General features: G+C 41.1%; 1 protein-coding gene across 24 annotated transcripts in view; it reads left to right on the plus strand.

Annotated features, from left to right (window-relative positions):
* flncb (filamin C, gamma b (actin binding protein 280)) overlaps positions 1-20,546 on the plus strand; it is a 70,727-nt gene that overhangs the window by 33,760 nt on the left and 16,421 nt on the right. For 6 of the 24 annotated variants that reach the window (XM_079817718.1, XM_079817735.1, XM_079817726.1 and 3 more), the window contains exons 3-34: positions 2,389-2,486; positions 4,183-4,333; positions 4,432-4,550; positions 4,676-4,753; positions 4,914-5,076; positions 5,163-5,363; positions 6,169-6,291; positions 7,760-7,897; positions 7,978-8,104; positions 8,265-8,401; positions 8,717-8,910; positions 9,004-9,117; positions 9,212-9,355; positions 9,640-9,763; positions 9,865-10,025; positions 10,108-10,198; positions 10,291-10,460; positions 10,572-10,689; positions 10,796-11,058; positions 12,167-12,764; positions 12,844-13,017; positions 13,522-13,684; positions 14,404-14,564; positions 14,792-14,959; positions 16,726-16,849; positions 17,021-17,177; positions 17,327-17,443; positions 18,468-18,657; positions 18,854-18,877; positions 19,062-19,309; positions 19,777-19,869; positions 20,256-20,355. In XM_079817718.1, the coding sequence (XP_079673844.1) occupies positions 2,389-2,486; positions 4,183-4,333; positions 4,432-4,550; positions 4,676-4,753; positions 4,914-5,076; positions 5,163-5,363; positions 6,169-6,291; positions 7,760-7,897; positions 7,978-8,104; positions 8,265-8,401; positions 8,717-8,910; positions 9,004-9,117; positions 9,212-9,355; positions 9,640-9,763; positions 9,865-10,025; positions 10,108-10,198; positions 10,291-10,460; positions 10,572-10,689; positions 10,796-11,058; positions 12,167-12,764; positions 12,844-13,017; positions 13,522-13,684; positions 14,404-14,564; positions 14,792-14,959; positions 16,726-16,849; positions 17,021-17,177; positions 17,327-17,443; positions 18,468-18,657; positions 18,854-18,877; positions 19,062-19,309; positions 19,777-19,869; positions 20,256-20,355 (5,031 nt within the window). The remainder of the gene's footprint in view (positions 1-2,388; positions 2,487-4,182; positions 4,334-4,431; positions 4,551-4,675; positions 4,754-4,913; positions 5,077-5,162; positions 5,364-6,168; positions 6,292-7,759; positions 7,898-7,977; positions 8,105-8,264; positions 8,402-8,716; positions 8,911-9,003; positions 9,118-9,211; positions 9,356-9,639; positions 9,764-9,864; positions 10,026-10,107; positions 10,199-10,290; positions 10,461-10,571; positions 10,690-10,795; positions 11,059-12,166; positions 12,765-12,843; positions 13,018-13,521; positions 13,685-14,403; positions 14,565-14,791; positions 14,960-16,725; positions 16,850-17,020; positions 17,178-17,326; positions 17,444-18,467; positions 18,658-18,853; positions 18,878-19,061; positions 19,310-19,776; positions 19,870-20,255; positions 20,356-20,546) is intronic. The other 18 variants (XM_079817740.1, XM_079817741.1, XM_079817731.1 and 15 more) reach the window with 8 other exon arrangements.

The following is a 20,546-nucleotide window of genomic DNA, read 5'->3' on the forward strand; positions in this document are numbered from 1 at the left end:
TTTTCATTGCACACCTACTGGTAGGCACAAAAAAAATTAGTACTAAATGCCTCGATTTGTGAAGCACAATAGCAATATTTGAAATGTTTCCATCTCCTGACAAGGCATTTTGAGGTGTGTTTAAAAGAGTTCGACATGTTTGTCAAACACAAACAGCAGTTTCATTGTCCTTTAGTCATATTTGTACAGCGAACAGATGTAAAAGTGTCGGTGGGTGGAAGGCAGCTGTACACTATCGTCTCTGAGCTGCACTTGGGGTTAATTTCACACCCAGACACATCAGGCCACTACAGATGCATTGCTCTGACGTTCAATATCATTTTAAGTTTGACCAGTGTCAAAAACAGCATGTTATATTGAGATATTTAGACACATCAGTAGAAGCAGTTCTGAAAAGGCTGCTAACAAAAATTTGATTCAAGTCCAGCAAGAGGTGATACATCAACTTTCACTATTGAGCAATATAAAATGTCTTTAAATAAAACAATTGCACTGTTCAAACTGCTTGATCAGATGGCTTCCCTGCTGCGACTATAAAACAACCATTGTCTTCAAATTTAAAGGGCTGACATTGTGACCCTGAGTAGAAATAATGTGAGAGTTGAGGTGAAGACGTGATATCTTTGCATGTTTATGTTTATGTGAGTTTGTTGGCTCCGCTGGCTGGTAATGAGCTGCTGGTTTCTGCTGTAACTGAATGGAAAGTGTCAGAGGCTAAGACAGCAACCATGCTTAAGTGAAAACACATGCTTCCATATGCATTTCCTGCCAACATGCACTTCATTATATTTTTCCTCGTGCATGTGTGGAAAAGCAGCAGGAGTAATGCTAGAAATAAGTATTTATTCAAGTATTTCAGTGTTTATATGCTTATTACATAGCTTGCAGGGTGAACACTGTATTAAAATCCCTCATAGTTCCTTTTATTTACATTAAAAAAATATATTTTTGCAAACTTTATATAAAAGACAGTTTTAAACCTTATATTTATTTTTAAATCTTCCATTGACTTGCGTAAAATGAATGTTCAAAATCATTCAAAAATCTCAGTTATGATATCATTGTGAAATTTGAATCTTAAGTTGTGGTCAGTATTTTTCAAATTATATGATGTATTTTGCCTCCATTTGATTTAAACCACGGTCACACTAGACTTTTGAGCATGCTAAATTTCTAGTGCAACGGTCGGAAAATAACGTCACACTCTGCGGTGTCTTTTAGAAACATAATTCAACATATAATATATCAAAAATCTAAAAATATGCAGTCTACTCGACTTTACTGCAACATTGCAATCCTGCAGATTTAAAATTTTGCGTTCTTTTAATTCAGGTAAAAGGTCACTCTGTCGCATATCAATCTTCTATTGGTCACAAAAACTTGAGTTTTCTGTCTCACACATTCACATGCATAAGAATGGAAGTCCATGGAAGGAAAAGTGTAGCGTTAACTGCCCTTTTAGGTTATATGATTGATTATGTTATATGGAAAGTAAACCATGTTTGGGAAGTCTCTATAGCTTTTAAAACTATGCTTTCCCCCCAAAAAACAACTCTCTACTTTATTCTTTATCTTGGTATTTCCTTCAGGCATTGCTGTATATACACAGGCTGTATCTGTGGCAACATTCACACCTTGTTTACCTCCCCTGTAGTTTCCGCCATCTAATCTGTTTTCCGCTCTTAACAGTGCTTCTGTTTCCCTTGTGCCACCATCTCAGGGAATTGTTTTCTACAGGGAATTGTAAATGCCACTCTTGGCAAGGGTAAATGCATTAAAAAACTTAAATTAAAGGTTTATCAGTGTTAGCAGCAGGAGTGGGTCTGTTACAGACACTCACTGTCCAACCCAAGAATGAGGCCGCTGTGCTGGAGGATCTTGGAAAACAAACCAAGATCTGCTGATATTAACGTTTTGGCAGTCGTCGAGGAGTCTTGTGGTTTCAAGGCTCTCTGGTTCCATTTGAACTAAACACCTCTTGCTCCTTGAGTGTAATCCAGCATATAATAACAGTTTTACTCCAGACGGCACTAGCGTGTGTTTGCTTCAGGCAAGCGCTCTGTGCTGGTACGAGCCTGACCACGTTTAGGTTGGGAAAAAAAGGGTAAAGTGACGGGAAACTGCTCATTTGAGAGCATTTAAGGTCAAATTGAACTAAAGAACATGGTTTAATAGTTCCTCGCTGTGGAAAAGTGGGCCTGCAGCCCAAGATAAAGCTCAGACTGGTCTCTTCTGTATTCGTCTATGCAAAATGCAAGATGGTTTTAAAGTTAGACAGTGCGTTGTAGTCCTATTCTGGTTTGGAAAATCAGTGTTTCTCATGATTTCATAAAGAGTTGAGTAACTATTTACATCAATCTGCTAACTCTGTCTGTCGCTTCATTTAAGGCCTGTGTCCGGACTGGGAGACATGGGACCCGAGTCAGCCAGTGGAGAATGCGAGAGAAGCCATGCAGCAAGCCGACGATTGGCTCGGTGTGCCGCAGGTAAGAAGCAATTACTCATATTCATTAGGACTCATGCCATTTAGCCTAATTTGAGGCTGTTTTCTTCATAAGCGGAGCAAGACTGGTAGTTTTGAAGGTCAGAAGTAGATCTAAGCTACTGAAATGCCAGTTCCACAATCCCAGGTGGTTTGAAATTTGAAAAATTTGATTAATCTGATTAACATGTAGAATCAAGGTTCACCTCTTCCATCATTACTTATCTTGTGTTGACTTATTTATTTGCACTAGGTTTTAGTGTATTATTTTTACTTAGTGTAGCACTCCCTTCTAATCGGTATGTTTGCAATGTATTGATCATAATTTATTGCTGTGTATGTCTGCTAAATGTCTTAATGCCATTCAATTATTTTTTATTCATAATTCGGAAAGTGCATGCAATGTCATAATCCACAGTATTATATATGTGTTCTAATTCAAAATTATGAACTCATAATATTTCACAATATTACTGTTTTTACTGTATTTTGATCAAACAAATGCAGCCTAGATGAGCATAAAAATGTATTTCAAAAACATTTTCAAAAAAATACGTACAGACTCCAAATGTTTTGTAGTGTATATAAGCTATTTACTACACAGTCAACAGATACAGCAGAAAATGCAACAAACAGATACATTTTCATTGCTTGCCAAATGACAGTACACACAATCAGTCCTAAATATCGGATTTGAAATTAGTGAACCATCCATGCAGAAATCTATTTCAGCTTATAAAGAAAACACTAGAATTTGTGTTTGAGTAATTGAGACAAATAGAGAGTCCACGTCTCTTGAGAGAAAACAATAGGTCATTGAATGCTTTGAGCATGTAGGAAATCACTTCATCGGGAGAGGTAGAGCGTTAAGTTATGGGTTTTAATAACAAGATGCATATTTCTCTTCCTGTCACTGTTGGTCTCACGCTCAATCTCCATCATCTTTCTGCTGTGTTAAATACCCATTAGAGCTATTTCCAGTTAGCTCTTAACCTTCCAGCCTAGCGTTAAATATAGCAGGACACTTAACCAGTAGGACATGAAAGACAGGACTGAGTGGAGAGACAGAAAATAGTTTCCACAGCTTTAAAAACCTTGAGGCCCGGTTTCACAGACAGGGCTTAGCTAAAGCCAGGATTAGGCCTTAGATCAATTAGGACATTTAAGTAGCATTTATAAACATGCTTTAGAAAAAAGCATTACTGGTGTGCATCTTGAGACAAAACAATGGCATTGTCATATTTTAAGATATATCAGTGCAAGTTGCTTTCAGTTAAAACAGCTCAAAAATGCATTTTTGTCTGGGACTAGCTTAATCCTTGTCTGTGAAACCGGGGGTAAGTGTACTTACTTCATCAGTTTTGTGTCGTAGACCATCACAGCGCAGAGCTGTGTTTATATCTGACAATCAATTCTAGCAGTAACAGTACTCAAAGAATATGTCAAATAAAATTTGTAAAATGTGCGTCTTCATCTGTTGTTCAATGCATGTTTTTTTTTTTTTGCTATCTGACGTAGCCATTACAGGGCAATGTTCCCTCTACTAGTGAAGTAATGAGTTGTACATGTGTGTTTGATGAAGAAGACTGGATTGAGAAATATTGCTCGAATGTCATCCAGAAATCAGGATTGAGATCAGAGATCAACCGCTATGTAGCCTGTGACTTTTGAGCTCTAACATTGCACTTTTGCCCTGTTAGGTGATTGCTCCAGAAGAGATTGTGGATCCTAATGTGGACGAGCACTCAGTGATGACCTACCTGTCTCAGTTCCCCAAATCCAAACTCAAGCCTGGTGCCCCACTGCGATCTAAAACCTTGCACCCCAAGAGAGCAAAAGCCTACGGGCCAGGTGAGACTGACAGATGATGTTAACACTTCAGAATGCCACACTGTGAGTATGAGATACAACCTCAACCCACACCTCTGCATCTTTGAATCTCTCTGTAGGTATTGAGCCCAGAGGCAACGTTGTGTTGAGGCCAGCTGAGTTTGTGGTGGAGACTGTGGAGGCGGGACTTGGAGAGGTGTTGGTGTACATTGAGGATCCGGAGGGCCACACAGAAGAGGTCATCTTCTAAGTCATCTTTCAAACTTCATTCATCTTCAAAACAAATCAAACATCTATTTGTACTCCAAGCATGTTCCTGGTCAGAGTAACTGGTGAATGTCTTACTAATGTCCTTTTTCACAGGCTCGAGTAATTCCCAACAATGACAGGAACAGGAGCTACTCGGTGGTCTATGTTCCAAAAGTGGAGGGTCTGCATAAGGTACCGAACAAATAAGCAATCCTCAGTGGCTTTTGTTGTCCCTTTCCAGTCATATTTTCAGTCTTTTTGAGTCTTGATAAGAGTTTTGTAAGATGTGACAAAGGGAGCTCAAACTGTGGCAGATGAACTCAATCTGAGGGATATTTCTGTCTTCCTCCAGGTGAAGGTGTTGTTTGCTGGACAGGACATTGATAGGAGCCCTTTCATGGTGAATGTGTCTAAAGCATTGGGAGATCCGAACAAGGTGCAGGCCCGTGGGCCAGGTTTGGAACCGGTGGGCAATGTGGCCAATAAACCCACGTATTTTGACATCTACACAGCAGGTAATGTCAGGAAAATAAAGTTGTTTGCTGTTTGGTCTAAAACTAAAGACTAGACAAAGATCCTTCATGTATTTGTGACCCCTCAGGTGCGGGAGCAGGCGATGTCGGCGTGATCATTGTTGACTCTCAGGGTCGTAGAGACACAGTGGAGATCATTCTGGAAAACAAGGGCGACAGTGTTTTCCGCTGCACCTACGGCCCCATTCTGGAGGGCCCTCACACTATATATGTGACATTCGCCGGCCAACAAATACCCAGAAGTCCTTTCACTGTTCACATCTCAGAGGGTGAGACCCATGTCCTCACTTCCAGACTTAATTCCTTGAAAAGATGTTGTCTTATTAGGTCCTGCAGAGTTCTTTTACAGTCACAGTCACATTATTATTTAACACCATAGCTGTTAATGCACCAAGAAAACAACAAGTGCTTTTGTGCCTGAGCCTTTGACTTGTTGTTTTTGCTGCATTAAAAGCATTCCATGTAATTTCTAAAATGCCTACTGACCCTGCTGAATAGACCAGCTATTTTTCCTGATAAAGTTGGTTCGCTTGTTGTTGAAGCTGGTTAGGAAAACTGGTAAAGACATTAGAGCGAAGACCGAAAGTTACAGTAAGCTGGCCTATTCAGCTGGGGCATTATTCACGTAAAGAGCTTATTTTACCCTTCTAAAGGTGTGGTCACATTTACTGTTGCTCTGCGAAATTTTGTGGCCGAAATCCAGTGTTTCCAATAGGTCAAAAAAGTTCCACACACAGATTTCACTCATTGTTGGTTACGTGAATTCGCCATGCTGACCAAAAAAGCCGGTGGTTTCTGGTGTGAGCTGCGCTATACTGTTGACAATAGACTATGGACCTTTTTTGCCCATGAAATTTCGCTAATGTGACTGCACCTTGACTTCAGATTGTTTGATTGACAGCATGCTAATACTGGACAACTCCCAGAGAGATCTGCTCTCTGTGGCACCGACTGAGATCAGGTTGTTTGGTTTGATCTCCTTGCTTACTGCTCCAGGGTTCCACCACCCTCCCGATGATGACGAAACGCTTTATTGTGTTTCTTCTTTCCTTTCGCCTGTGTGTGTTGTTCTAGCTCCTCCGAGCGGCCGGCAGATTGGCTCACCGGTTCACATAATCCCTCAGTCTATACGCACGCCGCCCTCAGAAAAGGCCATGAAAGTGCCTCCCCCAACACCACCCAAACCCAGGCGACCAAGTTAGTACGGGCCACCCGGGGGGCTTGGCATATGCCTGCTCGAGCTGGGTCCCCTCCCTCCTGTCTCTTTACCCGTGTCCTCCTGGGCACACCATCTCTGGCTCGTTGGCATGCGCTGGCGCTTTGCCCTCTGGGGCAGCTAAAATCAACTGGAAGCTCAGATAGAGACAGGAAGTGATGGGATGAGTGTATGTGTGTGTGAGTAAAAGTGAGAGTGAGGAGGATTAGATAAGTGTTGCAAATGCTGCTGCTGGTCTTGTTTTAACCAATGCAGAAAAAGAGCCACTATTCACTGGTGGGACTGGACGATCACTTAACAGGCGCTCAAGCATCAGGATCACTTTTGATTGGAGCCTGCTAATATTTACTGATTTAATATTCAGAATTTAACAGAATTTAATTTTAAATCTTATTATTAATGAATTAATTATTTAAATAATAATAAAAAAAATTAACAAAAGTAACAAATTGGTTTAAATTAGGGCTGAAGTTAATTAATCAAAATAATTCATTATTTTGTTTAATTTGATTTTTGTGTTAAAAAACAGCCCTGGTTTAAACTACTCATTGTAACCTGAACTGACACACCTGCAATTTTAATAAAGTCAAGATGCCATCACTTGATTTGGCATCAAAGAGCCAATGGCTGAGTGACCGTCTGAGTGTAATACAATCATCTTTATCTCAAAGATCATCATCCTCATCCCATTGTCATCATGATCATCATCATCATCATCTGTGCATCTGTGCATTTGGCCATGTCGCTCCTTTAATACTAACTAAGAGAATGGGAATGCTTTGATTGACTTAACAACCAAAATATACAATGAAGTAACTAACTAATTTTCCACATTTTCCGCCTAACATTATTTTGTAGACTTTTTGTCTTCTTTTTTATCCAGCACTGGAAGAAACAGATACTGCGAGAAGAATTTGTTTGATCAGATATGAGAGAGCACTTAGAACTTAGCAGGGCTGCTTTTAATAGACATTTTATTGCTCTAAAAGTGCTCATTAGTGGACTTAATGTGCTTAACACCAAACCCCAACAGTAGGCCACAGATTTCAAATAAAAAAAAACGTTTTATTTGAGTAGAATATTGTTATAGTTTGGTTATATTTTTCACAGCTGGTTCTTGTATCTAATTGCAAATATAGTGTTTTGTCTTTTTATAAGCTCTTGAAAACACATCAGCTTGCCTGTATTTTTCATTTTAGTTCTCTTACTTCATTCCTAATGGGGTCTTTTTGAGATTGCTAATTGCATTGTCATAGGCTTATAAAGGAAACATTCTGTGTTTGGTTGTTCTTCTCTGCTCGTACCTTTGGCTTGGTCCATATGCTGGTCCATGTATAATCTCAACTAACTTCGACAACCTCTACGTTCATGTGTGTATGAGTCTTTTTTTTGCCGTCTTGTACTTTTCACCTTGTGAGATAAAGAATAACCTCTCTTTCCTCCTTGTAGCGAGTAACCCGAATGCTTGTCGGGCCATTGGGCGTGGCCTGCAGCCCAAGGGTGTGCGTGTGAAGGAGGTGGCCGACTTTAAGGTGTACACGAAGGGAGCAGGCAGTGGAGAACTACGTGTTCAAGTCAAAGGGCCAAGTATGCGTGCAACTTTTTTCGACTAAAGCAACATTGCATTGTTTTTTAAAGTTCGTCTGAATACAATTTTGTGTTTTCAGAAGGTGGCGATGAGCCTGTGAAGGTGCAAGAACTGGGAGACGGTGTGTATGAATGTGATTATTACCCCATTTTCACTGGAAAATACATCATCACCATTACTTGGGGTGGTCATGCCATTCCCCGCAGGTAAGGGCGCTTATAGACCCCTGTCCAGTTCGATTTCTGTTACGCATTACTTAGCTAGAAATTTTTAAAAAACGAATTAAATGGATTAAACATGAAATGGAAATTACTACAAAGAGATAATGCAGATTATCATGAACAGCCATCTCACTTCTGTGTTTAGCCCATTTGAGGTGATCATAAGTGAAGATGCAGGCCCTCAGAAGGTGAGGGCATGGGGTCCGGGTCTGGAGACGGGCATGGTGGGCAAATCAGCTGACTTTGTGGTCGAGGCCATTGGCACAGAGGTTGGAACTCTGGGTAAGAATCTTCTTTAACGTCACAGCCTCCTGAGCTGGTGTTGTTTCCAGGGATCTAGTGTTTATGGCAGGGGTTCTCAACTCTGGCCCTCAGGTCCAATTTCCTGCAGAGTTTAGCTCCAGCCCTAATCTAACACACTTGAACAGCCGAATCAAGGTCTTCAGGATTACTAGAAAGCTACATTCAGGTGAGAAAGATTAAGGTTGGAACTAAACTTTGCAGGAAAGTGGACCGTAAGGGCCAGAGTTGAGAACCACTGGTTTATGGTCTGCTGAGATGCCTGGTTAATGGTCAAAAACTCACTTCCATGCACAGGTTTCTCCATCGAAGGTCCCTCGCAGGCTAAGATAGAGTGTGATGACAAGGGTGATGGATCTTGTGATGTTTTGTACTGGCCCACCGAGCCAGGTGACTATGCAGTCCATGTCATCTGTGATGATGAAGATATTAAAGACAGCCCCTTTATGGCCCACATCCTCCCTGCAGCCAATGACATCTTCCCTGAGAAGGTTTGCCCTGTGACAATTTGGCAATAATGTTTGCACATTTGTTGGGAATAATAAATGATTGCAGTAACTGAACTAACTCGTGTTTTTCTGCAGGTTAAGTGTCACGGCCCCGGGCTGGAGCCAACTGGCTGCATCGTAAACAAACCAGCTGAGTTTACAATTGACGCCAGTGGAGCTGGAAGAGGACATCTACAGATTTACGCTCAGGTACATTTTCATCATGGGTACAGTCCCAGATGCTTCATGCCTCATGGCTCACTTTACTGGTACAAAAATGTGTTTGTCCTTCTTTTAATTCAAGGACTCCGAAGGCTTCCCCATCAATATCCAGATCACAGATAACGGTGACAGCACATATTTCTGCGTCTACATACCCACCAAGCCAATCAAACACACTATCATCATCACCTGGGGAGAGGTCAATGTTCCCAACAGTCCGTTCAGGGTGAGAGCTCACTGTCAAATGGCAGATTTTAGCCAACTGATGACATTTTTATGTTGCTGTTTTTGTCAAGAACTTTCATGAATTGGATCTACAACAAGCTCAGCCTTTCAATGAAAGTTCATGACCACATTTTTCCAGTGTTAGATTTCACACTTTCCTTTAACACGACCATGTTAGATCATAGGTTCCATATTGGATCGTAGCTTTACTAGAACCACTGTCCTCCAAAAGCTTTCAGTTCCTAGTTTTACAATGTGTAATTATGGTCTTTCTACATTTCTCAGGTGACCATTGGAGAAGGCAGTCACCCAGAGAACGTGAAGGTTCATGGACCAGGAGTGGAGAAGACTGGCTTGAAGGCCAATGAACCCACATACTTTACTGTGGACTGCAGTGAGGCCGGACAAGGTCTGAGCAAACATGATCACTAACGTTATTTAAACTCATATTTGAAATGTGGAAATTTACCTTATTTCCTTCCCTATTTTTTATCTGTTCTGACTCCTTAGGAGATGTTAGCATTGGTATCAAGTGCGCTCCGGGTGTGGTGGGACCTGCCGAAGCAGATATTGATTTCGACATCATTAAAAATGACAATGACACATTCACAGTGAAGTATACACCCCCTGGAGCTGGACGCTACACCATCATGGTGCTTTTTGCGGATCAGGTCAGTCTTAGTCAATAATATGAAATTATTCTGTATGTTATTTGAGTTCTAATTATTATTATTATTTTTTACAAATTAACAGGAAATTCCCATCAGCCCCTTCCGCATCAAAGTCGATCCATCCCATGATGCTAATAAGGTGAAAGCAGAGGGTCCTGGGCTCAGCAAGACAGGTCAGTTTCATTGTCAGTGACTAAAATCAATTAAATGAAAAAACAGTAGGTAAAAATAGCTCTCATCTGCATGTTATGTGTCTCTATCACAGGTGTGGAAGTGGGCAAGCCGACCCATTTCACGATCTATACTAAAGGAGCAGGCAAGGCCACACCTGAGGTTCTCTTTACCGCAGCTGGAAAAGGAGAAGCCGTCAGTGACTTTGAGATCATCGATAACCACGACTATTCTTTCACTGTGCGCTACACTGCGTTACAGCAGGTGAGACACTCCAGCAGTAGGTTACGTTTCATATAAATGGACACCAAGAGGACATATCCTATTGTGGTATTATAAATTACATTTTGCTCAGTCCTGTTTTTTGTGATCCAGGGTAACATGACCATATCTGTGTGCCATGGTGGTGACCCCATCCCCAAAAGCCCATTTGCCATCAGTGTCGCTCCTCCTTTGGATCTCAACAAGGTCAAAGTTCAAGGACTCAACACCAGTAAGTTCACAGCAAGTCAAATCTTCAGGCTATTCCTGTGCGGAATGAAGTAATAGTGATGTTGATTTAACATATTTAACATATTTTTTTGTGCCTACGTGTTTAGAAGTGGATGTAGGGAAAGATGAGGAGTTTACCGTTAATACACGTGGCGCGGGAGGTCAAGGAAAGGTGGACGTCAAGATTACCTCACCCTCTCGCCGGCCAATCCCATGCAAGGTGGAATCTGGAGCGTCCAATGAGGTGCACACAGTTAAGTACATTCCACCGGAAGAGGGGCCCTACAAAGTGGACATCAGCTACGATGGAAACCCTGTGCCGGGAAGTCCTTTCACAGTGGAGGGGGTGATGCCTCCAGATCCCTCAAAGGTAGGAGTCACAAATAGGAGAATGTGATTTGTTTGTTTATATGTCATTGTCTTATTGAACCTTAATTTTCTCATCAGTATTTTTTTGGGTGTGTGTTCTGTTGATGGATATGCTTCTATTGTGCTTTGGCATTTCAATTCCCTCAAGGATCATTTCTCAAGTTTAAGGCTAAAAACATACTAAGAGCTGCCTGAGATGATAAAACTACATATGATGAGAAACATGGGATGCATTTTAAGAGTTACCAGAGAAGCTGGACTGTTCAGTGCAATCCTTACTTTACATGCCAGAAAGACCTTCAGAGAATTTATGAGCCATTAACCATTGTCAGAATTAGATTTTGTAAAACAATATTTCTCGATCCTCTGTGCAAGGAAATGTCCTGTTTGTAGAGGTTTATTCCAGCAATGTTAGTTCCAAAGTAAACCAATTTAATTGTATTTTATTTTTTTTTATGTATTTTTGGTTTGTATGTATGCCTGTTGTCTGCAGTGCTGGATTGTTCAAGTGAGTGTTTTCCTTTTCCGTGAGCCAGATGCTCCAGATTGTATATCAGTTGTGTCACTGAAGAAGCCTAAAACAAACATAAAAGGCCATTTAGCTATTGTTGGAAATTATTAGAGGACGGTTGGTGTTTATTAATCTGTCAGGGAAAGGTGAACTCAAGTGTAATGTGCCAAACAAGGTACTTCATCCACATGTGGAATGGCTGCTCCATTCTGTCACTGAGGATCATTAGATAGTTATCTGTATATTACCAAAAGAGATACAGATCTCTGACCATATATGGATATAAATGAGGAAGGCCGTCTGACTTTGAAAAATGTTGGACTGTCCTCTAGTACTGCTAAAGCATGTTGGATCATTGAATTATTGAAAATTCGATGCACACCCGGAGTGGCAATTACACCTTATAAATTTTTTTAAATTCCATAGTTCCTGAATCTATTATTCTGCTTACCACATATACCACATGTATAATTTAATTATATTAAAATATTATGTTTTCTGGTCAATTTTCACTTTAATTCCTGAGTGTTTTAAAGTTTCTAAGAATTCTGTTTTGACAACGTTAGTGACAACAGTTTTGTATTATTTTCACTTCAAGGTGCGAGCCTATGGCCCTGGACTGAAAGGTGGCATTGTGGGTAAGCCCGCTCCATTTGCCATCGACACCAAAGGTGCAGGTACAGGAGGTCTCGGGTTGACTGTGGAGGGCCCGTGTGAAGCAAAGATTGAGTGCCAGGACAATGGAGATGGATCTTGCTCTGTGTCCTATCTGCCCACTGAGCCTGGAGAATATTCCATCAACATCCTGTTTGCTGATGCTCACATCCCTGGTTCCCCTTTCAAAGCCATGGTGCAATCCGTCTTTGACCCCAGCAAGGTTACAGCTAGTGGGCCAGGGTTGGAAAGAGGAAAAGTCAATGAAGCAGCGTCGTTCACCGTGGACTGCTCTAAAGCAGGGGAGGCGGAGTTGACCATCGAGATTATTTCAGATTCAGGAGCCCAGGCAGAGGTTCATGTCCAGAATAACAGTGACGGAACATATTCTATCACCTACATTCCTCCTTTCCACGGAATGTACACCATCACAATTAAATACGGAGGACATGCAGTGCCAAAGTTCCCTGCAAGGGTCCAAGTGGATCCTGCTCTTGATACCAGTGGAATCAAGGTCTACGGTCCAGGAGTGGAGCCCAGAGGTAAGGAGGGCATCTAAAATTACACTTGTTTGAATGTTTAGTACCATTGTGCTTAGCAAATTCTGCTATATTTTCACAGGGGTACTCCGAGAGGTCACTACACACTTTATTGTTGACACTCGGGTTCACAACAAGATTGGTGGAAACCACATCAAAGTTCGTATTGTTAACCCATCAGGTGCCAGCACTGATGCGTACATCACTGACAAAGCAGATGGCACTTACCGAGTAGAGTATACCGCATATGAGGATGGTAAGATATCCTGTAGATAGAAAAAATATATATTATGTCGAATTGATTAAATGCTGAGGTAAGCTGGTATATGTGTCTGCCCCAATCTTCATTAATTTAACAGGCTTTGCTGGCCTTTCTTTCTTTCCTGAGAATCTCGGGACACACACACACACACACACACACACACACAGGGCTGTCCGCTATTCTGAGCACGGCTGCTGTATTGATTGTTCTGTATGGAGGTCAATGTTGTAAGATGGAAATTCATTCATTGTTCATTGTGTTTGGAGCAGAGCCTGCTGATGTCTTTTTCCCCCATGATGCCTTGATAATATTCCATCACAACTATTGATTGAGAGAAGAAAACACATTCTCTCTCTATATGACCACATTGTCTCTTTTTTGTCAAAGGCAGCAGTTCTTAAGATAATACGCAATGAGAACAAGATCTTTAGATGAGAAAGTACTTTCCAGCTTCATATTTAGAGATGAAAGAGTGCTGTTATTTTTGTGTTTGTACAGGTGTGCATATTATAGAGGTGCTATATGATGAAGTACCTGTCCCCAAGAGCCCGTTTAGGGTGGCGGTGACCGAAGGTTGTGATCCCAGCCGTGTACGTGCCTACGGTCCCGGTCTGGATGAGGGTCTGGTTAACAAACCCAACCGTTTCACTGTGGAGACCAGGTACACATTTCTACGAATGCCTGCTGTTGAACATGAACATGTGCCTGTGAAGGGCTAATTTGGAAAAACCAAAAGTCAGAAGTGTCAGTATGAAATACATACCCAAAAAGATTTTAAAACCAAATTGTGCCTGTTGAATAGTTTATTTACCCTAATGTGTGGTCACATATATGTCTGGCAGTTATATACTGTAAGTAGAAATCCACACAATCTGACGTTTCAACTGTACATCGCTACGCTAATGAAAATAGACAATGAACCCTTTTTTTGCCCTCAAACATTTTCTGAAATATTGCTAATGTGACTGCTGAAATGCCTTCAATATCCTATCATTTTATAGAAATGTAAGCAGCATAAACTACAGTATATTAGGGTTCCTCAAATCCATCACTGGAGGGACACTGTCCTGCAGAGTTTAGCTCAAATCATGATCAAACTCACCGGCAATTCTAGTAACTCTGAAGTCTCTGGTGAGTCTCAATCAGCTCCCTAGTTTAGTAGTCAGGGCACTGCTCAGGGAAACAGTCAATGGGCTGACTCCCTGATCAGTGCCCTGACTACTGAACTAGGGAGCTGATTGAGACGCACCCTTTGTCTTGCTTGTTCAGGTGTGTTTGATTAGGGTTGGAACTAAACTCTTTCGAGGAACCCTGCACTATATGAATAGTTTTGCTGTGAATCAAATCTTTAATTCTTGTCTGTATTTTCCCCTCTTTCAGGGGTGCTGGCACGGGTGGTCTTGGATTGGCCATTGAGGGTCCATCAGAAGCTAAGATGTCTTGTAAAGATAACAAAGATGGCAGCTGTAGTGTGGAGTATATTCCTTTCACTCCTGGAGAATATGATGTCAACATCACTTTCGGAGGCCTGCCTATCCCAGGTATGATGTCATTTCCTTCTGTCTAATTCATTCCATGGTTTGTTTCTGAGTGAACTCAACACACTAATTACACACTGACATTGAATGTCAGCAGTTAGAGAACATAAGAGCGCTGAAGTGTTGATTAAGGCATTTAGAAGCAAATAATCATGACATTTTGATTTAAAGCTTGAATATTTCATTATATGAAGAAAAGCTGTAACTGTGTTATTTCTATGGGTGTTTAGGTAGCCCATTCAGGGTGCCTGTGAGGGAGCTGGTGGACCCCAGCAAGGTGAAGTGTTCTGGTCCTGGTCTGGGCAGTGGAGTAAGAGCCCACGTCCCTCAGACCTTCACCGTGGACTGCAGCAAGGCTGGACTCGCCCCACTGGAGGTGCTGCTGTATGGACCTACAGGTGAAAATAGACTGGACAAGGTCCTTGAAGTATATTCATGTTTCAGTTTAGCTTTTAAAAAATTTCATTACTAGAATGCCTGGAACATTTACGTAAAAGTCCTTAAAGTGTAAACAGTATAAGTGTATGTGCTTAGCTAGTCTGAGGATGTTGTTTATATGCCTATTCATACTTAGGGCCCTATTTTAACGATCTGAAACGCAAGTGTCAAAGCGCGAAGCGCAAGTAACTTTGTGGGCGGGTCTCGGCGCTGTTGCTATTTTCCCGGCGGGATAAATGGCTCTTGCGCCCGGCGCAAATCTAAAATGGGTTGGTCTGATGTAGCTTCATTATTCATAGGTGTGGTTTGGGCGTAACGTGAATAAACCAATCAGAGCGCCATCCAACATTCCCTGTAAAAGCAGGTGCGCAAGTTCCATTATGGATTGCTATTATTATGGCGTATTTACCAGGCGCACGCCAGGAGCGGTTCACAGCCGAGGAGACTGATGTTCTTGTAAGAGCAGTGAAAGACAGAGAAGTGAAGTTGTAATGTTGTACATTATGGTAAAGGTGATTTCACAGTCTTTTTTTTTTTTTCAGTCTTTCAGTTTTTTCAGTTTTTCAGTCGATTTTTTTTCCTGGTTCTTGACGGACAAACCAATTTGTCAGATGTCCTGATATACATATATGTCTTGCCACTATTGGGCAAACAGGTCTTATCCTTAATTATTACAATTAGCCTGAATCATTTGTAAGCTAGATTTATTCCTATTTTTTCACATCTTCGTGGCACACCACAATGATTTCCGTCATCTCATGTGTTAATATTTTTTTAGTGTAACAATTTATGATTTGCAAAAATAACTGTTGCATCTGTGTAGATTACATGAGCAAAGTGTATGCGCGTTGTGCACGCTATACATTATGGTCAAGCATGCGCCCTTAAAATAGCATAATGAACAACGCGCAACGCGCCACTGACTTTAGACTAGGTTTTTTCTGGTCAGTGGCGCAATTGTTTAATGGAACAGCAAAATAGCACCAGGGATTGTTTGCGCCGGAACACGCCTCCTTTTTTGCGCTGAACCGCCCAGGTAGCGCAAGTTCATTCACTAGTTTAGCGACGTGCTTCTGTGGAGGGAAAAGCGCGCTTTGCGCGGGTGCAAAATAGGAATGACACATGCGTCAGTGTACAAAGTCAATTGCGCTGGGTGCAAGATAGGGCCCTAAGTATCTATACATCATAAGTGATTTAGAAGCAAGTTCCCCTCTCAGGATTTCGTCTGTTGCCATTTTCAAAGCATTCTATCAATTTTATTTATATTTATAGCATTTGTAATGTAACTATGGTGGCAATTGCCTTGTTCTTGAACTGTTAAATGTCAAGAGTTTGAATTTAATATATACCTTTTATCAATGTATTACATCAAAGAAATTATAATTATTTTTGAAGGATCATGTGACACTGAAGACTGGAGTAATAATGCTGAAAATTCAGCCATCACAGGAATAAATTATATTTAAAAATATACAAAAATAGAAAACAGTTCTTATAAATTGTTATAATATGTCACAATATTACTGTTTTTATTGTATTTTTGATCAAATCAAAAGCATAAACCTCACTGACCTCAAACTTTTGAGCGGCAGTCTATATTGAAAATGCAATTCATATTTAGTTTATAAATGTCATGGCACAAATACCATAAAAGACACATTCATCAAGAGTGTTGTCTGGACTAGATGACAGGCATGCAGATAGATCAACTGTGTTATTATTCTAGGGATGACAGAGCCGGTGAATATCACAGACAACGGGGATGGCACCCACACAGTGATCTACACTCCTGCTAAAGATGGACCTTACACTGTCTGTGTCAAGTATGCAGACCAAGAAGTGCCACGCAGGTGAGCGTGCTGCTTAAATTATTAATAAAGTCTTAATATTAATGGCAAGAGTTGATGTGTATGGTATGACCAAAATCTTCAGTGCTGGTTTGGAAATTAGAAGAGCACTTCCAAATATAGGAAGTATGTGATCATTACATATGTCTGTTCCTCTATTTCCCCCCTTTTCAGTCCATTTAAGATCAAGGTGTTGCCTGCACATGATGCCAGTAAAGTCCGTGCCAGCGGTCCCGGCCTAAACGCTTCCGGGGTGCCAGCCAGCCTGCCAGTGGAGTTCACCATTGATGCCCGTGACGCAGGGGAGGGCCTTCTCACCGTACAGATACTGGTGGGTGACATCAGCATTCACTCAGGCCTCTTTTCTGACATGCTTTAAGACAGGTTTCCCTTGATGATCACATGTGCTTTAACAGCCAATGTCCTCCCCTCCGCTTTCCTCTGCCCTGACCTCTGACCCCTCCCCTGCTGTCGCTGTAGGGTCCGGATGGGTGCAGGCGAGAAGCCTCTGTGTATGTGGAGGACTGGGGTAGGAGGGTGTGGGAGAACCACATTGTAAAGGGCACCATCCCCTTCCATATTCTTAGGAAAGGATGTGTAAGGCGGCCTTTCAGCCTCCTCTTGTTGTTATAACTCACTGTGTCTGGCGTCTCTCCCATCAGCCTTGGGCCCCTAAGAGCTCATGGCCTGTTCCCTTGCTACTGTACCCCCTACCCCAGTTCCCCTGATCCTTTGGTTGCTTTTTCAATAATTACCTAGTTTTTCCGTAGTTGTTCCCTAGTTCCTTGTTCCATATTTGTTCCCTAATAATAGGAACAAATGGGAACTATCTCTATCTATCTATCTATCTATCTATCTATCTATCTATCTATCTATCTATCTATCTATCTATCTATCTATCTATCTATCTATCTATCTATCTATCTATCTATCTATCTATCTATCTATCTATCTATCTATCTATCTATCTATCTATCTATCTATCTATCTATCTATCTATCTATCTATCTATCTATCTATCTATCTATCTATCTATCTATCTATCTATCTATCTATCTATCGTTACTTTTTGTGTCCTCCTGGTTGATGGATATCACATTCAATGACAATTAAAAGCCAGAAGTAACTTGTGAATTGTCATTTCGTGAGGATGATCCTTGTTTTCTTATAATCATACTACTTTCCATGCTAAAAAGGAAGGGAGAAAACTTCACTTGAACCAAAACGAGCGTTTCCAAACTGCACACGAGCAAAAGCATCCAAAAACATTTTCATCTTGCACAAAAGTGGCGTTTTTTTGGATGTGAGAGTGAACCTTTCTCCCAGGCAGCCATACTTGATCATTGTGTGCCTGTCAAGGGGACCCTTAATGTTGCCCTCTAGTGGTCACTGTGGACTGACCTGTCATTAGATTTAGGCTAAACCCTACATGTGGTTTTCCACTACATGACTAACAGTCAGAGATGCTTGATATGTAATATGTATGAGTAATATTGCCTTGTTGAATATTGGCTACATTTATTTCAGCAGCTAGTTCAAATTTTGTAGGATTAGGATTTTTAAATGCAGAGCCTACACTCATTCGCATGAAACACACTTTAACAACTCGTTCCTTTTGCAGGACCCAGAAGGAAAGCCAAAGAAAGCCAATATTCGGGATAACAGAGATGGAACGTACACCGTATCCTACGTCCCAGATATGACAGGGCGCTACACTATTACAATCAAATATGGCGGGGACGAGATTCCATACTCCCCTTACCGCATCCATGCGCTGCCCAGTGGAGATGCCAGCAAATGCCTTGTGACAGGTCAGTTACAGATGTCTACGTCACACCCCACTGTGGCCTTCTATAGTGAGCTTTTATTAGTGTCTTGTGATTTTATTGCTTTATAAAAGTGCAATCTCAGCACTCAGCACAAATTTTACATTTTTAAAACCTAGCATCTTACCTAAGATTACCTTTATGATCATGAATTCGAACAAATCTTTTTGTTTATCTGTAGTGTCGATTGGGGGACACGGACTGGGTGAGTTACCTTTTTTGACCTTTGCCAGCCTTTTATGTGGGAACAGTTTAGGCCACTCTTTTTCATTGAGATGAATGGCAAAAAAACGGCCCATTTAAATTCACTCCATAACTGTGCCTCTGTCTGATTGGTGTATAAAATGCTGTTGTAATCTTAATTGTAATTGTTTTGTGGCTGTACTCAGGCTCAGGGCTCGGACCCACCATTCAAATCGGCGAGGAGACCGTTATCACTGTGGATGCAAAGGCTGCTGGGAAGGGGAAGGTCACCTGCAAAGTGTCAACTCCAGATGGGGCGGAGCTAGATGTGGATGTGGTGGAGAATGCAGACGGAACATTTGATATCTACTATACTGCTCCAGAACCTGGGAAATACGTCATCACCATTCGTTTTGGAGGAGAGCACATTCCCAACAGTCCCTTCCATGTGGTGGTGAGCACCTTCTCTATTATGTATCTGAATTATGCATATTTTGTTTGTGTACATTATGTACACTACCATTCAAAAGTATGGGGTTGGCAAGGCTCACTAAGGATGCATTTATTTGATCATATTCCGTGATTTTGCGATGAACAGAAAGCTTTTAAGTTCAGCATTTATTTTAATCTTTTGCTACAATATAAATATCTGTACTTGTGATCAATTTGATGTGTCCTTGCTAAAAAAAAAAAATTAATTTCTTTCAAGAAAAAAAAACTTACTGACCCCTTACCTAAATAATTAAAAAAATATGGCTACAGTGCATGGTGTGTTTTTACAAAGTAATCATTCTCCCCAACAGAAACTTTTATTGTACTTAACTTAGCAATTCAATTCCAGTTCAGTGGGTCGAATTGAATTAGCTGCATGTAAATGTGTGTTGTGTGAAGCCCTAAACATGTGACCACCTCCTTCTCCAGGCATCTGATACCATCCCTATAATTGAGGAACCGTGTGATAAACTGCAGTTACAGCAGCCCTACGCCCCCTACAAGGGCTACACCCCTCACTGGGTACACACCACCCGTAGTCATCAGATAACATCCTAAATGCTTTCTGCTCCTCAGCCTTTATCATTACACCTTTTCATTTCAGCCATCTTTGCTTAATTTCCCACGAGCTTTGCTGCTGACATCTTTTTAACAACTTATTAAAACGGCTAGTTGGCTGATCATGCATTCGTGGAGTTAATGAATCGGTTGTTGATCTCACATTGCAAAGGCAGAGTTTTGCACTTAAGTCTCTTTTATTTGGCTTTGTAGCTGCTGCTTTTACACATTTATTTCATTTGTTGCAGCTCAATCAGCCTGGGCCCTTTATCATTAACCCTTTGCATGCCCTTTCTGTTCACTGTCCTTAATCAGCAGTGCAGTGATGCTAAAATCTCTTTCTCTTCTAGGCCACGGAGGAACCAGTCACCGCAGTGGACGCCATGGAGCCAATGCTCCGCCCGTTCAATCTTGTCATTCCATTTACTGTGCAAAAGGGGGAGATTACAGGTAAAATAATTCATTAAAAAAACAATTGAATAAAAATGTATTAATAAACAATTAGATAATCATTAGAGGTGCTTGCAAAGGCAAACATAGTTAAACAAACCTCCTTTGGCCTGGGCCAGTAAGCAACGACCTCTTGTGAAAATTAAGTACACCTTGACATGCTGTTTGAATATTGAGTATTTATTACAGAA

The sequence above is a fragment of the Gobio gobio genome (assembly GCF_949357685.1).
Source record: "Gobio gobio genome assembly, chromosome: 5".
In the NCBI taxonomy this organism is placed as follows: domain Eukaryota; kingdom Metazoa; phylum Chordata; class Actinopteri; order Cypriniformes; family Gobionidae; genus Gobio; species Gobio gobio.